We start from the raw sequence: 22,564 nt of genomic DNA, 5'->3' as shown, positions 1-22,564 counted from the left end.
GTATAAAATGATCGAAAATATCATTATTAATATATATTTTACCAATTTTTCTCAATAAATAGTTTTTTAAAGTGAGAACTGATCAGAGTACATACTAGCACCTAATAGTATCATTCAGACGTACTCTTCAATAGTGTAATTTGCCATAGTCATTTGGTGTCAGTGATTGTATAGTAACAGTTTAGGCACTACCACTATGGATTGACACCATAGGCAACCCACCCTTATTGAAATATCCTATTTAAAAACTTTATTCGGGAAACTAGATAAACATTTGAGTAATAATGTTGGACCAACGTGATAAAAATAAAATAAAAAAAAACTACCTTAAAAAAGGTTTGGCCTTTGGAGAATACAAAGTTTGTAATGTCCTTTTAACCTCATTTATATTACGAAATGTTTTATTTCGTATATAGTGCTCTCAACTGTGAAACAAGTAACCTGTGGTCGAAATATCAGGGGAGTATCGTTCTGTGGGAGAACTGTCCATTTCAATTCATATAAATCAAATAAAATGGTCTCAAATATAAAACTAAGTTTGTACGAATTTGTCATGTTAATAATAAAATACGCAAGGATTTCTCGCTCTTAAAAATAATATAATTATTATTAGGCCTGTAAGATCCACTAGATAGTTGTATATTCATTGAAATTATAGTTTATCCATTAAAGCGTAGGCGTGTTTTGTTTCAATCTTTCCCCTGGATCCCAAACTGTTTACTTTAATTTAAAATATAATTTCAACCCCTAAAAATGCCTGTGAAAAATAATGTAATACGCGCGTGTGTGTTGGTATTACGAATTTAAGATTGGAGCTTGAAAAATGTTCTTTGTGTTCGTTGGAAATAAAGAAAAAGATGGTTTTAAGAAAACAAAAGATGATATTTTAAATATTTAGGGAAAACCCATTATAGAAAACGCTATAGTAAATATGTGTATTACTAAAATATGGATTTAATTATTTTGTTTTTGCGGCGATTTTTAATTATATTGTCTTAATCATAATACTATCGATTTGTTTAAATGGTAGCGTAAATGTTATAATTAAGTTTCTCGGAACATTTAACAGACTTATGAAGACATTATTTAGGAAACAACAATGTTTATATTCAGCGATTATTTCTAATGTTGTATTCTCTGTATAATTATCTATTATAGTTGATTTTGTAGCCATCTGGTTTTGAAACGAGCTTACGTCCAATATCAATGTTCAATTATTATAAAGTTTATCTTAGATGATACAAGGAATTTCAATAACGTACTGATATATCTGGGTATTTTTAATAGTTTTGAGAACATTTTCTTTCATGTTTTTCAAATCGAATTTATTCATATTTATCATCATCATCATCAATCCATAGACAGAGCTTGGGGAAGTGTCTGCTTCTCAACCAATACGCTGGCTGTTGGTGCCGTAGGACTTAAACTTAAAACTTTCTTCATATAATCTCTCCACAGTTGGTTAAAATTCAATTTCCAGTCCCATCGCAAAGGTTGATTTCGCAACAGAACCCTTTGAGGAAATCGATAATTACTAATAATTTAATTTGTTATTCGATCTCGGAAGGGAATTTGGAGAATTGATCTTTTGATTAAAAGACTTCAAGATTACAGATCTTATAGTGTAACACTATCCATGTCTAGGTACTATACATAGGGATTGGCAAGATCAGCCTTCGAAAGAGGAGGATTTTAGTCTTCTTAGCCACACGCACCATCTTAGAGACACAAAAGTTTATGTAGCCTATTCTACTTATTACTATGGCGGTAGATTACAATTTCTTCTCCTGTTGAGATTTGCAATAGCAGGTGATCTGTCAGTTGTCAGTACCGTCTATCTTTTCTTTTTTCATTAATTCTTAAGCGAAGTGAGTGAGAACAGTGAGAACTGTATGATGAAGAATGCTAGACGCCTTAATATCTGTATAAGCGAATACAGCGATATCATCAGCGAACACGAGATCGATTAAAGAGTTTGTAGCATCATCATATCGAACGCAATGCTATTGATAAGTCATTTCGCATTCGCACACAGCTAACGGAACCTTCTTAAGATGCCTGTAGGAGTGTAATAACATTTAGAACATGCTCAGCTTCTATTCTATGAGCGCCAGTGTATACAGTCGGAAGCAGAATGAAAATCAATCAAAAGGTCACTCGCACGCTTTCCGTATCTAATTAGTTCCTCCGTCAGCTGGTTTAGCGAAAAAATATTATCTACACAACCTCGATTGGTTTTATATCTCGCCTGCTTTCCTCGGCTTGTCTTTTTGCGAGCTCTTTGAAGTTTCATTTGAATTATCTCCATAAACACCTTCCCACCTTCATTGGTAAGACATATATAGATAACTCTTACACATATTCATAGAAATTGCAAACAGTAATCATTTATATATGTGCCGCTTTAATTGATAACCTTTTACCTATCAGTGTAGAATTTATGACATTTCTGGACGAAAAACCAAATTAAGTGTTTTGCAAGTGTCTGTTGTAGCCAAGTTTCTTTCCATCATTAAGAAAATTTGGAAAGTCCCGAATAATTGGCAGTCAGACGGTGCAAGATCCGAGCTATATATGGAAACTAATCAGTCAATCTCCCCTATTTTTTGCCAAGTCAATAAAGATGTGTGTTTGATTAATGCTGTGCATGTTGTAGCTGCCTTGCCGGGAAAGTCAAAAAAAGACATTTCCCATTCACACTTTCGCAGTCACCGACAACGAAAAAATAGTGCTCCTGATTACCATATTGGACAATCAAATGACGTATCCTGCTAGCGTTTTAAAACTGATAATCTTAATTGATTAAGAAAGGTTGAAGATTTCAACAAAACTAAACATCCAGCTCACGAATTACTAAATCATATAGTCACTCCACAAATAATATCAAGCCTGATCAAAAAAAAAAAAATTAAAAAAGCACCTGGTGGCACCGGGATAACAATTTCATGATTAAATCGCATAATGATAAAACAGCTTATGAGGGTGATACACGAAAAGAAAGAAGCCGCGTTTATTTAACCTATTCGATTTCAGACCTATAAGCTTACTCAGCTGTCTCTCGAAGCTGAAAAAGTGATAGTGAATGCATTAAGCGAAAAACTATTCAACTATCTGCTCCTATTGCAGACAAAATTGACTTAAACGTCAGGAAAAGGAGCAGTCTTTCGTAGGCATCTCTAAAGCTTTTGACAAAGTCTGGCATAAGTGGCTAAACATCTAATCTAATCGTTCTTGAAAAATAGTACCCTGACGAGGTGACCGACTTTCCATTCAAGAGAAAATCAATCAACACCGGATTTTACCCTGATTACACTGCTTTCTACAGCAACGGTCCTTCTGTGGATGCCATTCAGAACAAGTTATGAACATAATTGAATCTACTTCTCAAATGTTTCAATTAACCGAAATTTATTTCGATATCTATCAACAGTGATACTTTAAAGAATTTAATCCACTTCAACATTACTATTTCCGGAAGGAAAACAAGCACTCATCACCATAAGCACCACACAATTTTTAATGAGTTTTCCCTTTTTGGAAGCATTTTACCTTCTGAAATCTCAACTTTCAAAACGCCATACAAAGTATAAGATGAAAAACGCTGCCTTTATGCACTGTATAGTATGGCTTCATTGAATATCTGTTGTTAGAGATACGCTAGGTTAAAGCCATCTCTAGGGAAAAAAACACCAAATAACTTTTTCTCTAACCCTGTATGTTTGGTAGTTTTTTAGATTGCATAACAGTTGTGTTTTTTTCATTCCACGTTCTTTCAATTAAGTAATATTTATTACCACTAGATTAATCAGAAGGAACTATATGAAGTAAAAAATAACTATATGAATTTGATTACTTTTTTAGCTCTACTGTGATGTGTGTTTTATTTCAATCTTTCTTCCATTAATATTTCTTTATGCTAAAAATTGGGGTCACTTTTTATAATCATCGGTTTTTTGTTGTTGTGTTGTCCAATCTTGAGTTCTGTTTATACTTTTTCTGGGTGTAGAGTGCATATATATCCGTCATCTGTACGCCTATATTAGTTTACAAATTCGGTTAGCTATTAAATAACAAAGTCCCACTGTTTACTTAGAAATATGAACAATGTGTTCTTGTTTATTTTTAAATATAACAACGAAGTTAGCTATGGTAATTTACAAAAAGTACAATTTTTTCATAGGCTTTTACTTATTCACTAAGTCATCAAAGAACATAATAATTCGTATCAATATACTTCTTATCAAAGTCATTTCACCGTGTTACTTTCTCTAGTTTTTCTTTTATGTAGTATATATTTAAGATCATCATTTTTGTCTAGTTTTAGGTTGTGACTTCATTGTGGTATGGTTTTGTGATATAATTGAAGACATTATAGGATATTCGATTTTTAATGACTATTTTAATTTGAGGTATAAAAACGAGAGGTCCTTTGAGTCCCTCTTCATAAAAATGGAAGTACTGCTAAATTATGTGTTATCTAATAGTGGAATAAATGATTATCGAAAGGGGTAATATTTATTGAATACTAAGGGCAGGATAACTAAGCGGCCCGCGCAAGTAAGTCAGGTAGCTTATTTTAGTTACTTTTAAGCCATCTTACATCAAAAGATGTTTTTGCCGAAATAATTTCTTCGAAAGCACAGTATTTATAGGAGTATTTTACACATTTTTAGAAATTACTACCAACAAGAGATTTTTTGAAAAGTAGATTCGTATTAAATATGTTTGTGAAAAAGTTTTTTCGGATCGTAATTATCAAGCCTATAAATTAATTCCAAAGGATTTACAGCAGATGGTGTTACTGTGCATTAAATCGCATCGGGTACATTTATAACCAACTTCATGTTGCAGCCCCATTGACAGGCTTCACTTTTCAATATGTGTCATTTTGTCGAAGATTGGACACACATTTACGGGAAGTTTTACGTTTTACTTCAATTTCAAAAATAGTAACCGTGAAGTGGCCCGCCAAAAAATTCTGAATCGTTAGTTTGACCCGATTGATAAAAATTTGACTGTTGCGCCAGTAGCCAGACTGGGTAAGACCGGATGTCTTCTGGGATGATTTCTAAAGTTGGTCACTCGCCAGTCGGTAGGCTTAATGCTGAGGACCGTGGTTCGGAGCCCACGTTAAACTTTAGGCCCAGTCCAGATAAACCCGTAGTTGATAAAAGGAGACTTTAAAATATATATAAAAAAATCTACATCTGGTCTATTTCAGTTTTGTTTTCGCTTCTATATATTTTAGAGCTTTATTAAATATTTGATGTTGCATATTATTATTCTATAATTATTACTATTTATTGTTGTTTTATATCCAAATAGCACATTAAAGCTTTTGTCATTTTTATCATGTTTTATTCCAACTATTTCTCAACTGGCAATCTCCAAGGCCTATCATCATATTTATTTACTTGAGTCGTAAAAAGCAAGATCTACACCCTTTCAGTCCAATTTTATAGTATATAAAATGCTTACTTACACATTTACATATTATGTCCGACATATAAACGAAAATATATTCTGCCATTTTAAAGAAAATTCGTATATCCTTAATAAAAAAAATAACATTTCTTTATTATATACTTTGAATATATGTGAATTAATATGAAAAATAGAAGCAATATAATTAATCTACATAAATATTTATATGTTTTTGTACTATATAATAATAAGACAACTTTATTTGTTTAACTTGATGTTAAAGTAATCCTCAAAGATTTATAATTCATCCATTCATATTTTTCACATTTGTAAATATTTTTTAGTCCAAACAGTGATAAATATCCATAAAACTATTCATCATGAACAATTTATGTTGAGATTTGTGGGTGTTTTTTCGAGACATTATTTCGTAATGACAAATGAATTTGTTCTGTATACAATATTTGTATTAATATAACATCTATTTTAGTTTCTTGCTTTCATATTTTATGATATATAGGTTCATAATATATATGCTGTTTTTTGATGTTATTTTTCTGGTTGGTAATGTTTTGTTGGTAGTAGTTTCTAGTAATTGTGGTAAATGGTACTTAAGTAAACATCATCAAGCGTTTATATGTCGTTTACTTTGTTGTACAACAGTAAAATAAAATTGGGGTTTTAAACATGTCTAATATATGTTTGTTGTCTTTATTTAGTTATTTTTGGGTGGTAGGATATTTGGTTTGGTAAAAGTTTAATTTCAGTTTGGTACTAAGATTTAAAAAAGAACATATATATGTATACATATACTATTATTTTTAGTATTTCGAAGCTCTGGCATGTTTGAGTAAGATTGACGTTGGATTTAGTGTTGCATCTGCAGGGCTCAACATCTTCTTTGACTGTTTTGTATTAATGACTCCAACTCCGTGCTATGCCTGAGTAGTTTATATGTTTGAAGTTGGTTTTAGTTCAGTCAATTTTTAAGTGGTGAGTGGACCAGTCTATCTCCAATTCTTATTTTGTTCTATGTGCTCTTGTCATTCATTCACAAGGAAGAACTTAATTTAACCATATTATATCTCATTCTATGTTATTCCTGCAGTATTTAATAATCAATTCAATCAATTATGAATATTTAGAGCTTGTTCTTGTAAATAAAGTTTTTAGTTTGTTAAAATCTTTACAAAAAATATTTTCTCTTGATCACAGAAATTGCTGTTCACTCTGCTTATTTCATATTTTTATTGATGAAACAAACTCAATATTTAATATTATTTTTGTTCTAGATATTGATTGGTTGTGTTTCTTACAATTCATATTCTATAATAATATTGTGCTGCACGCAATGTACTTTAAATAATTTCCAGCATTAAAAGTTTTGGAAAGCAAGCCTGATACATAACCTCTGTTGTGGAATTTCATATCATCTCTTTGTCAGCTTCAAAAACATTCTTTGCTTTTTAAAAATAAGAAAGTCAAATATGACGGGAATGTTCCTTAAAGGTAACAGCTAAAAATACAATCAACTAACTTATAACCTAACCCCCTCTTTTATTGTATTATATTTATTAATATATTTTCAATAAAAAATGCAATCTTTATGCAAGATTTACTTAATGTAACAATTAGATACCATTACTTAATTGTAGACGAATAAATGCTTTCAAAACGAATTTATCGGTCAAACAATTAAACTTAGATAAATGAATATAATTAATCATTGGAGAAATGCTAAAAAAGATGATTTGGCAGACAATAGAATTAAATCAAATCATATCTAGACAGAGTGAAGTAAACACAGATATATTGTGAGAATGGTGAGAAATAAATGATTATTTAAACTGTGGGCTTAGAATGTTCCTAAGATAATCATTAATCGCTTCCAAGACACCAACACATTATTTAAAAAGAATAGGTAATTTATCATCTTTGAAACAAATCAAATATTTTTGTCTAAATGTTATACAAATTTTATGTTAAGGATGTTGAGTATTTAAGAGGACATTTTTTAATTTTTTCTTCAGGTTTTCGGAATCCCCTGGACACTGGTGTGTAAGAGGACAAACTGACGATGGATATATCCCACTGTTAACCAAGCCCCCAGTTGAAAAGCGATGGAAAGGAGCAAGATGTGATCCTTCTAAAACATGTCGAATATCTATAAAATCAATTTAATGAAACACTAAAGAGTTTGAATAGTAAGAAATAGGAATATAACAGTTTTCATCTCAAATAAAAAACATTATCAATATAATCAAGGCAAGAATAAACTCTCAATAGTGGTTATTTTATAGATATATAAATATATATAAGTTGATATAATTTGAGTTTTATTTTGTCTAACCCAAAACCACCACACATTAAATTTTAAATGAGTACAATTGAGCCATAATCTTAGGTATGAATAATGTTGGAACAAGGGTGGGAAATATTATCGTTTTCTGATAACTCGTAACCAAAATAAATACTGATAAATCAACTAAAACCTGAACAACATATTTTTCTTTTTCGTAGAACCGACGGCCTGTAATAAAAGCAAGCGATGACATGTTATTTTGGAATTTGCTTACAGTATTTGACCACGATAGACAATCTGTCTATCATTTTGTATTAAATGACTGCACTTTGGTTCTATTCAGATGTTTTTACGTGTGTAAATATAAGTGTTTATTTGATTTATTTTATCTTTGATATGTACATAACAGTAAAGTAAATGAAATTGAGTAAGTTAAATTAAATATGTTATTCAATTAACCTGAAAAATTTAATTAAGTAAATTTTGAAGGGATTGTACTAGGGGAATTCAAATGAAGTTATTTTATATACAGGGGATGGACAATATAATATGAACACCTGACATATATACAATATTTATTTGTTAATAAGGTGTTGAGCCACCATTTGCTTTTAAAACAGACGCAATTCTACATGCATTAGATCCGTAGATCTGAGCAGTTTCCTACGGAATGATGTCCCATTCTTGTACTAAATCTACTCTTCACTCTCTGCTCTAAAATTCCCCAAAGCGGTTCAATTATGTTGAGGTCTAACCAGAGAACACGTGTGATGATATTCTGATGCTGCTAAAATCAAGGAATATGACAGTGTCTGACAAAAGTAAGACAACATAGTGTAGCGACCACTACAACCCTTTAGGCCACCATACATTCACCTACATCAAAGTCAAAGGTTGGCAACGCTGGCTGCCGTCCATATCATAAGGGAACTTTGTTTTTTGGGTTCTTTATACATAAGCCTGGCCGTTTGTAGGAAACAGTGTAAACTATGATTCATCGGGCTATATCGCATCCTTCCAGATATATAGTTTCCAGATAGTTTTTAAATTATAGCATTTTGAGTGAAGCAACTTTTGTTATTCTGAAAAAATGGATAAAAAGGAATTTTACGTATTGATAAAATATTGCTTTTTGAAGGGAAAAACTTTCCAGACACTGCCCCAGGAAAATCAATCATCAAGGGTTGGTATGTTAAGTTTAAACGTAGTGAAATGAGCACCGAAGACGTTGAATGCAGTTGACGCTCAGAAGAGGTTGTTACCGACGAAAACATTTACAAAAACCAAAAAATGATTTTGAATGACCGTAAATTGAAATTGAATGAAATAGCAGACACTATAAAGATATCAACTGAACTGTACATAATATCATTCACGAATATTTGGGTATGAGAAAGCTCTGTGCAAAGTGGCTGCCGCGCGAGCTCACTTCTGACCAAAAACAACGACGAGTTGATGATTCATGTGTTTGAAGACGATCAAGCGTAATAAACCCGAGGTTTTGGGTCGATATGTGAAAATGGATGAAACATGACTCCATCATTTCACTCTGAAGTCCAATCGACAGTCATCCGATTGGATGGCACACGATGAACCCGCTCCAAAGTGTGGGAAAACACAAAAGGAATAGTCCGCTGGCGAGGTTATGGCGTCTGTCTTTTGGCATGCGCATGGAATAATTTTGATTGACTACCTTGAAAAAGGAACGGCTGCATTTGAAGGAAAAGAAAGGTGCTTCACTAAGACAATACACCGTATCACAAGTTAGTGATAACGATGGCAAAAATCCATGAATTGAGCTTCGAATTGCTTCCCCATCCACCGTATTCTCCAGATCTAGCCCCCAGCGACTATTTCCCGTTTTCAGATCTCAAAAGAGTGCTCGCTGGGAAGAAATTTTCGTCGAATGACGAGGTGATGGCCGAGACTGAGGCCTATTTTGAAGCAAAGCACAAGTCGTACTAAAAAATAGTATCGAAAAGTTGGAGGGTCGGTATAATCAGTGTATCACCCTTAAAGGGAATTATGTTGAATAAAAAAAAACTAATTTTGCCAAAAATGTGTTTTACTATGGTAGGCCGGGGACTTTTCAATTGACCGGTTACATTGAAATATAACCTACAGGATGTAGCATGCGATGACCAATACTTACGCGTCGCATTATTTACACGGAAGCAGTGTTGCGCTGCCAATTTTCAACAAGATGTACAATGTTGCATGGTTTTCATAATATTTTTGTCTATCCCCTGTCATTTTTAACAGGAAACTAGCATATTTTTCTAAATCACAGTTTTCATCATAATCTGGCATCTAAAATAATATCTAGATTCTTTATTAATCATATTTCGTGGCTATTTGGTTGTTTATCCAGTTGCTTTATGTTTTATGAATAAAATAAAAAAAAGTCTTTAGTTAAATAGGCTTTATTATAGTTTAATAAGTATTCTTTTTAAATAATCGTAAATATCATTATTATCCACGGTTGTGAGCCCAATTCTCCCCAAACAACCCTTGTGATTAAGGGAAGGATCAGGTTCAATTTTATGCGAGGGCTGAACATTAAAAAATCGGGATCATCACCTTTGCGGCCGACTAACGAAAAGGGCCCCCACAAAACTTAATCTTTCTAATATCTAAAATATTTGGTATAACTGAATAGTTGTCCCAAGAGGGCTGTATTAATATCCCAGGGAAAGTCGTATATTTCAATTTAATTTTTTATGACATTTTTTTTCTCATTTCTGCAGTTTTATCAAGGCTGTATATTTTATCTTTTGCAAATTGATAACGTAAATAAGATATTTCCGCATTCCGTCTTTTTTTCCATGGCTTAAATAAATATCTCAGAGGATTTGAATAATTGGAATAATTATCGTTGTTTATTGTTTCCTTTATTTATGTCTAACCGTAGCGTATGCTAAATATAATATGTTCTTGGGTTGCAGTGTATTATTGCCGTATTTTTTTTATGCTAAGCCACACGTACTTTAAGCTCTATTAAAGTATGTTAAGCTATATTATAAATTCAAAGCAGATATTATGTATTCATACATTTATTTAAAAATTAAGTTATATTATTATTGAGAATTCACATTAGTTGGGGTGGCTTTTTTTGAAGCATTATTGTTTTAATCCAAATAATGGTTAGGTTAAACAGTAATTTGGCTTCACGCTTCAACTCTGTTAAGCTTGCCTCTAGATTGATATAATATAATAATTCTTGTGACCCTATTCTCTGGTTCAGATTTTGATAAAGTGTTTTTTTTAGTCCGTTAAAGTTTAGTGTTTTAGGGTAAACTGATATGGCTCGGTGAATGGAGGTAAAACGAAATGAAACAGTGGTGTTTACATTATGTGACCGTTATTTGTTAGCAATATAAAATGTGGAAGATAGAAAATAGATAAAACGGATGGCAGCGGTATTACCTGGAGACGAGGCTTGGGCAGTCGATGGTGGCACGTCTAAACCAAATGATGGTCGGTTACTGAATGATTGGAAATAACCCTTTAATAACATCCCAGATAAACGTCTCGGGGTTGCCAGCTATTCGTTATCGGGTTCTAGTATCCGCCGGTGTTCAACATCTGGGATTATATTTCTGGGTATTTTGTAGACCGTTATTCCACTATGTGAAATTCGACATGCCTCAAGGTCGCTACATTATAATCTGTTTGTGCTTAAAAACTATATATTAATTCAATTATCATATTATCGTCACTTTTCTATATCTACTAGATGTTGCGTTGCAATTCTATTTATTTAAAAATAAAAAGTTCATTTTTAGGATTATAAAGTTCTTCATCATTAGGTATCTAATATATTGTATTGTATCGTTGCAAAAGTTGTTATTGAACATGTTATATTTTTCTGTTCGTTGCGAAAACTAATTTTGTAGATGTCCATTGCAGTATTTATTTTTAAACTTACTTTCCATTAAATTGTGATATTTTTAGGTCTTAAAGTATATATTAATTATTTTGTTAATCAGAAAATTCCCAATTATATAAATACATCAAAGTTACTGATTATGAATCAAAATATAATTTAATCCAATAACGAAAATTTCATCAGAAAATTACAAAACCGAAATAATAAATCCCTTTAAAAAAATAGTAATAATTAATAACTCAGGCAATAACAATTTCTTAATCAATTTGATGCAGTTGGTGTCACAGGATATTCGTCACTTCCATCTGATGCCATTAAGGCAGTTTTGCGTAGATCAGCGAATATATCTCAATATTTATAAACTCACTGAAGATGTGTGTGATATAGCTCTATAGTGAAGGAAGACGCGTTTCCTATAGAACAATTCTGGCCTATTTTTGAATAGTCTGCTTCATTCGTATTAGTTATTAACTGAATTGACAGTTTGTAATGGAATAATGTTTGTTCCGTTCCACCGAACACTTGTATCACCTTCCTTGGTGTCAATACGGGCTTTGCAAGCAAGCTTCAACCACTATCTTTTTATGATACTTTTGACGTGCGAGATCCACTTCTCATTGCCTGTTATCATTTCTTTCAAAAATCTGTTAATTCATGTGAAACCTAAGTATCGAGTTTCTTTTAGTATTCGACATTAACATTTGTTTTATGCTAAACATGTTTGGTTGCGCAACGATATCATTAGATCAAATATAGCGGTCTACCTCGATATATATATATATATATATATATATATTTTATTTTTTTTTTGGAAGTAAAAAAGCAAATTGCGACCAAAATGAGTTTCTGGAATTGTCTATAATGTATTCTTCGAATCTATTAGAAAAAACCAACCAATCAAATAAAATGTTAGTAATTAACCACTAGCTTTTTCTCATCTTTCACGCAGCATACTGTTATAACCTCGAAGAATATTTTATTTTTTAGATTATACTTGTATAAACTAAATATTTGGTGCCTTCGTAGTTTATTAGAGGCTTCTCAGAAAGATCATGTGCTTTACTTAAAATTACTAGTAATCAGGCCGAGCAATGTCTGATGGAAACGGCGAGTTACATGGAACGGTCCATTTAAGTATTTCCATGTAGATTTTTAAATGTTTAATAGCATCTGGTAAAATATTTTTATAGTTCAAAATCACTTGGATCATGTTTCGGTTACCAAAATATTTCTTTTGCGATCTTACAATCTCACATTTTCCTCCATTTAAACTCCCTATTTTGCATATTTGTACTGTTTGCACAAATTTTTGCTATATTTTTCTTGCCATTGGCATTAAATTTACTATCCTTAAACTTTTGGTAGAACTCAGGACATCTTCTCTTATTTAAATCTTCCTTACCATATACTTCTACACGCAATCTATTCTTATCAATTACGCATTTCTTCGTTTGTATTTATCTGTATTTGTAATACGTAAACAAGTATTAGTGGGTAGTATCGTACCTTATTTGACTGTCTATATTAGAATAAAAATATAATTAGTCCTAGTTTTCTTTTCTGCTACAAGTCTCATTTGTGAGGTCATAACTACTGGCAATTTAAGACGTTTATAAGTAAATTAGACTGACTCCCATGGGAAACAGATAATTTTACGAGGACAAATTATATATTATGCTATAACTCTAGCCCTTTATGTATATGACATTGCCTACACATCAGGATACAATTATGGATTATGGGTTAAGATTCATATAAACATGCTCGTATGATCTTCTAACTCAATAAAAAGGTTTTATCAAGTTTATATAAGAAAAAATAATTTACCACCAAAATCTTTAAATTCATTGAATTATAGTACGTGTTCCAACATCCAGCTTTTTCCAGCAGATTTCCAGGTCTTCTAACACCTAAATAATTTCTTTAGTGAAAAACGATTTTTATCGAAGAAAGAAGTACTAGCTGCTGCAGGTAGATTTTCCGGAAAATCACAACGGTGCTCATAATACAGTTCAAAAGTTTATAGTCAATTGTAAATTACATAAAGACAAATTGTAGGTTAGACGGAAACGACTAGTAACAATATATTAATTAAATAATAATAAAAATTATAAATTCGTGTATCTCGTTTAAAAACATTAGTCATAAATATCCACAACTACAATACAAGTTGAAAATTACTTTTATTTTGAATAGTGAAAGTCTACAAAAAAAACCTTTAAATTATTTAAAAGTACTTAAATAAAATCGAGATTTTATGAAATTAATAGATTGTTTAATTAAGTAGTTATAATTAATTTATATTAAAATGTTTCTTGTTTTTATTGCCTTTTAGCTAATAGTTAATTTGATATGGTCGAAAATATCTGTCATTCTTTTGATAGACACTAATTTACACATTAAATGTCTCTACTTATATAAACTGTTCATTGTTAATATTTTACATTTCCGTAATTTATCGTTCTACTAATATCGACCATAAAAATTTGGATCACTTCAAAGGCATTTTTATAGGGTTTATCTGGACTGGGCCTAAAGTTTAACGTGGGCTCCGAACCATGGTCCTCAGCATTAAGCCTACCGACTGGCGAGTGACCAACTTTAGAAATCATCCCAGAAGACATCCGGTCTTACCCAGCCTGGTTACTGATGTGACTGGTATCATTTGCCTTGTCGGATTTTACACTCTTGCCTAGAACATTCACAAATATTAAACAATTACAAACATAAATTTACGACCATGCCCCTAGCAGGATTCGAACCCGCGGTTATCGCAACAGTAGGAGGACCGTCCCATCGCCTTTACCACTGCGCTTCCAAGCCGGCATAGAATACTTTTAATTGCAAGGTTTGGATATAATGGGCGGTTTTTTGACTTCGTTATAAATTATTTTATTATGTAAATACAATGTCATGGACAAGGATTATTTTTTTCACTATTTAATAATCTTAACTCGGTGACGTAGTGATGTAAAAAATATAAAGCTATGTTAAAACCCAAACTAGGTCATATTTAATCACTTTATGTGTTGACGATATAATATTAAGTACTAATACGTTTTTGTCTTAATATTTTTATGTCAATATATATTTTTGCATTGAATATTGAAAGTAGTTATCGATATTAATGAAACGAATGATTATGTATGTTATTATAGCGAGAATTATCAAGAAATAAAAAAAAACATTTCACAATGGTTAAGGGTATTACAATTACATCATTGTTTGTGAAGATATATGATGCGAAATTGACCTTCAGAGAAGATATTTTGTAATGTATTTTTGCTGGAACAAATAAATGACATGCCAAATGCGATTGTTCAAATTTATAATTCAGGAACTTGACGTTGGAAATTCGAGTTCGAAAAAAATAAAATAAATTATTTTTAACGGAATTGTCTTGAGTTATATAATTTCTTTTTATAACAATAACTGTATAACCTGGCATAATTGATTTCTAATTGAATAGTAATGTTTACATTTTTAAGTAAAAAAGCAAAAAATTCTACAGTATATACAGGGTCTGTCGTGAAATTAGTAGGTCTGATTTTTTAAATTATTTATTATTTTGACATATTAATCCATAACTTCCTGTGGGCCTTTTCCAGTCGGGATAAGAGGATATAGACCTTGTTTTCGCCATGTTTCGTAAAATTGGAAATAATCGCTAGGTGTTCGATCTAAATAATATGACAGCTTAAGTAATTTTGTCATGACAATAGCACAAATCTATAGGTGCATTTCTATTTTCAAATGTCATCTTCTCTTGAGACTCCTTTAACTGTATTACAAAAGTCTAGTTGGTGAAAAGTATGTCCTCTAAGAAACATTGGCACCTCCATATGAAGTTTATTGTATCATCGCTTCATATAAACTTTGAATTGATGAAGCATCTTGTAAAATCACTTTCCAAATATGGATTGCTTCAAATATATAGTTTCCAGGCATGCCAGAAGCAAAGGTTAAGGAATGTGTTTCGACAGCCTATTCATTCATTTTTAGGTAATCATAAAGACTCTAACTACGAGGGGGAATCAAATAAAAACTATAATTTTTTTTAAATAAATTTATTGACCAATTGTATACATAAACTAAACATTTAACATTTTTCAATGTAGTCACCTCCGTGCTCTACACACGTTTGCCACCGATTTGGAAGCTTGAATATTCCTTCTTCATTGCTTTCAAATCTTTTGCCTCCAAGTGATTCTTTCAAGGGCGCACACAAAAAATAATTACAAGGTGACAAATCAGGGCTATAAGGAGGGTGCGCGAGGGTTTCCCAGCACATTTCTTCCTTGTTAGAACTGTGGTGTGTTTTTTTAAAGCCAAGTTGATTAGTGCTAATGGATTGAACACTTTCATAGCTGATACCGAATTTTGATGAGATTTCTTCAATCTTTAATCAACGATCACCTTCAATAAGCTCTCGAATAGCATGGAAATTTTCGATGGTTTAACCAGTAAAGAGCAAGGTGAACGGTTTCACCAGCTCATTAAGGAGATGGGGGACATCTCAATGATATCAGACTACGGTTGGTAGCTTTAAAGAAATCTTCCAAATTCTTCCCACAAGTGAAAATGTGGAAAGAGGAGCCTATTCTCTTTTATTTTTATGTAATAACACGTTTAATATAAGTACCCAGATTGTCCTCGTGCTATGACATCTGGGCTGTGGTGTGTTTTTTTTTTAAGCCAAGTTGATTAGTGCTAATGGATTGAACACTTTCATAGTTGATACCGAATTTTGATGAGATTTCTTCAATCTTTAATCAACCATCACCTTCAATAAGCTTTCGAATAGCATGGAAATTTCAGATGGTTTAACCAGTAAAGAGCAAGGTGAACGGTTTCACCAGCACATTAAGGAGATGGGGGACATCTCAATAATATCAGACTACGGTTGGCAGCTTTAAAGAAATCTTCCAAATTCTTCCCACAAGCGAAAATGTAGAAAGAGGAGCCTATTCTCTATGACAAAATTGAAGTTATTTTCGGATTCATCACACCTAAGGAGCTAAATATTACGTCACTAAACCTGAATAACTTCTAGAATTCTAGGATTTTTTATACTTGTGTTATTGTAGGACTACTGGTTAGTTGATTAAGTTTTATTAATCTTTTCGGCGAAAAATCAACTAAGAAAACATATTGCTTGAACAGTTATTTGATTTTATGTATCTGTAAAGAGTTCACACCTTCTCGACAATTATGGACCGATGTCAAAAGTTACTTCGCTATTAGTCGTTTTTCAGTATTATGGAAAACATTTTATTTTAATTGGCTTAATTTTAATGTAAATTTAAGTGCTTTAATCATCTATTGGATCTCAATTCTAGTATTGTTAACCTCCTAGTCATCTACTGTTTAATATGAGCTCCATGCCACTGGCTGATAGTTCTAACATATTTTTAAACAATTATTTTCATTGTTTTCACAATATTTATTACAATTGACATTATTTTCTTTTTTCTTTGTACTTGCTATTGCTAAACGAGTATCGTACAGATATTACAGTATTTAAAAAAGTTATTTTATCAGAGTGACAGCCTGAGCAAATAAATAATGCATTACTAACGAGCAAATTATCGGAGCAGAATATTCCACAATGGTTAGAGAGAGTACATCATTGCAATTATGTCACACAGTGTGTGAAGATCTATGATGCGGAATGATACATGCCTTTTATCAAATAGAAAATGACCTCCATATGAGATATTTTGTAACGTATTTTCGCTGGAAACGATAAGGGTTGCGAATAATATATGTTGACATTTTTACGAGGGAAATATCGTGGGTTAGTTTTTGGCCTGGCCGTTCCGCATTTAGGGTAAAACGAATATTCACGATGATTATGTATTGTTTTGTTTTGGGGGTGAATTTGCTAAATGAGAGGTTAAAATACTATATATGCCATATATTGCATACTATATAAATATACTATCTCTTTTAAAATACTATTATCTCTATGTTTTGTTTTTACGATAAGTTGATCTATATATAAAATATAAGATATATCACCGACTAAGAGTCCAAACCAAAGGTATCCTGGAACGGATTTTATAATATTTTAGAGAGTTATTTAATTTTGTTTATTTCATCATGTATTATATTTTTTCGCACTTATATAATTTTTTTTTATTACTCTTCGTGAGTCCACAATCTGCCCTATTGGCAATAAGTATTTCTTCTGTTTATATTATATATACATGGCATGTAGAAAATCACTTCATTAAGCAATCTTCTGTATAAAATATTATCTTAATTAATTAGTCTTATTCTAATGCTTATTCTAAACTCTACATATGTCCAGTAATCAGATCAGGTGATGTTAAACGTTTTAGTCTACGCACTTCACTATCACGTCGCATATTTAGCTGATTAGCTGTACACGCTTGGGATGCACTGACACTCTTTCGAAGTACTTCACACAAACACTTTGAATTACACTCGTTATAGGTTCTAGAGGAATATCGCGTTGTATCACTTTATTTGAAATATAATACGGAGCATCAACAATGGCACGCAACCTTATTTTGGAACCGTTCAATGATGGATATATTAGATTTGCTAGCGGTACCCCATAGTTGAATTCCATATGTCCAAATGGGCTTGAGTATAGACTCATACAGCAATACCTTGTTATCTAATGATAACTTGGATTTGCGCCCAATGAGCCAATACATTTGATATAATTTTAGTCCTAGTTGTTTCCGTTTAGAGAGTATGTGCTTCTTCCAGGTTAGGCGTCGATCTAAATGCATACCAAGATATTTAACATGCTCTGCTTGGGGGAGTTGACGATGATTGATATTTACTGGTGGACATGTTCTTCTACGCAGGGTAAACGTTATATGCGTCGATTTTGATTCATTGGCTTTAATGCGCCATGTCTTCAACCATAATTGTATTTGCTCCAGGTGGGTTTGTAGGTTTATTGATGCTGTGACTGGATCTTCATGGGATGCTAAGATTGCTGTGTCGTCTGCATATGTTGCCACAGTAGTTATTTTTGTGGTGGGCAGATCAGCCGTATACAGAAGATACAGTACTGGACCCAGTACACTACCTTGCGGAACTCCTGAATATATGGGATTTAATTCGGTATGTTCATCGCCTTGATTTACAATAAAATGTCTGTCAGTGAGATACGATTTTAGTAGCTGATAGTCCGGATGAGGGAGAAGTTTCTTTAGTTTAACCTGCAAGCCCGTATGCCATACTTTGTCAAAAGCCTGAGATATGTCTAGGAAAGCAGCTGAACAATATCTTTTGGCATTTAGGTCAGCGTTTATTTGGTTTACAAGTCTATGCACTTGTTCTATAGTCCCAACTTATATAATGACAATTTCTTGATACATCCATATTCGTATACTGTCTTCTGTTATACCAAAATAAATAAATATTATCAAATTTTATCCAGAATTTTTGTTATTTTCAGTGAAAATAAAACACCGATCTTTAATATTATTCCATTACGTTTAATAAACCTTCACTTTGTATATTATGTTTCTCTGCTTTTCAAATAATATTATAGTGCGTATACTGTTAGTTTTGTTGGTAAAACTAGGATTCTAGAGTAATATTATTTATGGAGAAATATCAGTTAAATAGCTGGCAGGCTTAGTTTAGGTTTAGCTCCCTTAACACCTGCAGATTTTTGATTTCACAGCATGACAGAACTCACAGCATTTTTTGAATGTTCTCTTTAATTGATATATTAACTTATAGCTACTTTGGGTCCATAAATATATGATATTCTTAATATTTTCAATATAAGTATTATTGCCAAGTGATCCAGCACTCATCAAATACATCATTTTTTCAAGTTAGTTCGTTATGATGTAACGGAATCAGAATACCTTAAAGCTGAGTATTCAGGATGTCAGGGAGAAAAATTAGAAACAATGTTAAATATGTTTATAAAATTATTATATGTGTTTCCCAAAATACCGTTTTTATAACATCTGCCGTTTTTTAGCTTTATGGCGGTATTTTGGGTCTCTTTGGCAGAGATTCAGCATTTTATTGCCACTGCCTGGCCTCTAGTTTACTTGGTAAAGGAAAAACCCGTATAAGTGGAGTATTGGTTTCAAGAAAAGGTGGTTGTAGGATACCGTATAGTTTCAGAGTGGGTGTGACATACACACCACCTTAAATAGGGCGAACCAACAGATTCGAAGTCTTCCAAACTTGTCGAAATAGCGATGTAGGCATGTAATGCTTTAAACAACTTCAAAGACGCACACGACATAATCCCGAACGAACAATTAGGTTTTCGTGCCAGACATTCAGGCCTTTATCAAGCTGCGACGCGGCAGCAACATTCCACCAGGCATTAAGAAAAAGTCGATAAACTGGAGCCATCTTTTTAGATGTCTCCAAAGCTTTCAATCAAGTATGGCACCACGGTCTGATATTCAAAGCGAAACAGCTTGGTCTACAGAATGACCTAATCTCCATGATGCACAGTCAGTCCTTTCGAGTGAGAATTGGTGACGCAGTGTTAACCTCTATATGACTGATTTTCCACTCCAGAAACATTCCCACACAGTATTTTATGCAGATGATACCGCTTTTTCACAACCGGTTATAGTCTCGACGCTATTCATGACATACTTCAAGTCCAACTGAACTAGGCGATAGCGTGGTACAAATTCTTGCGGTTGCAGATAAACGCGAGCAAAACTCAGGCTATTCTGTTCCACCGCAAGAAGGAGTTCCGCGCCTATCGCCTCCAAATTGATAAAGTCCCTATCCCCTGGCTCCAGAAGGTTTCATACCTCGGTCTCCAGTTTGACCGCAAATTCCAATGGTCATCTCAAATACAGAACGCTATTTGCAAAGGCAATGGCGTGTACAGCCGACTATTTCTACTCCTCTGCAGAAAAAGTGAACTTCCAATTCTCCAGAAAGCGACTCTATACAAAATGCTAGTCCGACCAGTCTGCCTCTACGGAGAAGATGTGGTACAAGTATGTCTCTGAGAGGCAATTTGAACTACTCAAAGTGTTCCAATCCAAAAATGTCCGCGCGTTACTCAATGCCCCAAGGTTTATGAGGAATGTCAACACTCACCTCGAATCAGACATCCCGTTTGTGAATAATAACAGAACACGCCAACACCTTGATTAAATCCCTACCCATCGACAAACCTCGGTAGTAAACCAACTACGACAATCCCAGTCGAAACCCAGGGTCTCGGTCGCCCGCAAAACACTCACTATCCCAAATCCATTGTGTTGTAACTGTAAACATAAATCTGATATAAATAATTAAGAAACAGTGTACGTTTATTTAAAGGAAGATGTCCAGGAACTAATTGATGTCAGTTTCATGAATCACTGACATCTCCAAGAACAACTTATTTTAGACCCAATGGAACCAGCGTTTTGGAAATAAAATAGATAATATGAATTAAACAAGCAATTCAGCACTGGATTCTTCACATATGAAGTTTGTAAATCAAAACTAATACCTTTTGAGATCAATATGACCTAATAAAATATTTGAATATGGAGTAGAGCAAAAACATACGAAACATCTTGCTATTGAACAGTTTCTCTTTTATTCATTGGCACTCCATATTTTGTGCCTTATCTCCGACTAAATATATATAGTTACAAAGCATAAAGATTAAGGTTATAATCTTTAAACCATTGACTTGATCGGCAACTAATTCAAGGATAATTCATTTTGGACTGAAAATTACAAAACTAATGTTATAAACGAGAACGTAATCATTCTCATGATTATTTTTGTCATCGATACATTCATATTTATCTGAATTAATATTTAATTGGTTTTTGGACTGATAATTCTATTATTAAACTCTATGCATAAACGATTAGTGGTTTGATGTCGCATTTTGAGCCAACTTGTTATGTCTAAAATGCTTTTAGCACAAACTATCATCTGTACTGAATTGTTTATAATAAGGCCATTACCATTTTCATCATTTTGAAAGAAGTAAGGACTAATAAATATGCTATACACTATTCAAAAAAATATTTCTCGGTCAAAATCTTATTCATTTTATAACTATTTCTTATTACAGAGAAGGTTTGAAACTAACATACTTGTCATTGTCAAGCACGGTGCTCCTGTCAATGTCTAAATAAAATGTACTTCAAAAATAAACCGACAAATGACTCTCCCTATATTTTTACTTAGATTTATCTGTCCTCCTTTGTATCATTCTAAAACAACATGTTTCTGACCCAGTTATGTCAATTTATTGAATATATAAATTGGGATTATTTCAAAAATAAACCCATTAAGTAATATTTTAATTGTAGTACGGTCTGTCAAGACGGGTTACTTTAAAAGAAATACTTCAGAAATCAAATGACGTGGAGATATACTATAAAATTGACGGACAGGGGTTAGACCTTTTTAATTAAATTATATTTGGCTGCGGGATATTTTCCGAAAGTACTGGTAAATGTTAAATTAACTTTATATTTATAATGACGGTTCTTTTTTTTCTTCTGAACGTTATGAAATATTCGACCTTACGAAATTTTGCCGAATAATTTTTATTTTTCTGCTAAATTCCGTTAATATTCATCGCAAATGGCATACGATATTTAATATTGAGCAACTAAGCTGGTGTTAGGTTGCTTGTACTTTTTATTGTATCTGTAATATTATTCGAGATATGTGTGTTAGATAAAGAAAATTTTTTGTTGTTGTAGTGATCGTTATTTAAGTATTCGTGATTTTTCAGTCACGTATACGAAATATTGGGGTCATACATCAACAGACATTTCAACAAATGCTATGTGAATTTCTTTTAACTTATTATCGTATACGTGTTTTACTAATTGCATTGTTTGAAAAGTGGCGATTTCGATATTTAACAATGAATCACAGATTCTATTATTCAATATATTCACTACTTTGGTTCAGCACCATATAAGTTCGAAGAGCACCATATATATTCCTCA

The 22,564-nt window shown here is 32.5% G+C and overlaps 2 protein-coding genes across 15 annotated transcripts in view; both read left to right on the top strand.

The window, feature by feature from the left end:
* The window catches only part of LOC143197121 (uncharacterized), a 39,964-nt gene extending 32,215 nt beyond the window's left edge, over positions 1–7,749 (top strand). The window contains exon 3 of the mRNA XM_076405310.1: positions 7,455–7,749. Within this exon, the coding sequence (XP_076261425.1) occupies positions 7,455–7,605 (151 nt within the window). The 3' untranslated portion in view covers positions 7,606–7,749. The remainder of the gene's footprint in view (positions 1–7,454) is intronic.
* The window catches only part of Cirl (Calcium-independent receptor for alpha-latrotoxin), a 608,365-nt gene that overhangs the window by 33,253 nt on the left and 552,548 nt on the right, over positions 1–22,564 (top strand). The gene's annotated exons all lie outside the window — the stretch shown is intronic.

The sequence above is a fragment of the Rhynchophorus ferrugineus genome, unplaced genomic scaffold, assembly GCF_030347505.1.
Source record: "Rhynchophorus ferrugineus isolate W39M unplaced genomic scaffold, kcgeb_rfMv2 rfM5, whole genome shotgun sequence".
In the NCBI taxonomy this organism is placed as follows: domain Eukaryota; kingdom Metazoa; phylum Arthropoda; class Insecta; order Coleoptera; family Curculionidae; genus Rhynchophorus; species Rhynchophorus ferrugineus.
This window is presented reverse-complemented; position numbering and strand designations above follow the sequence as displayed.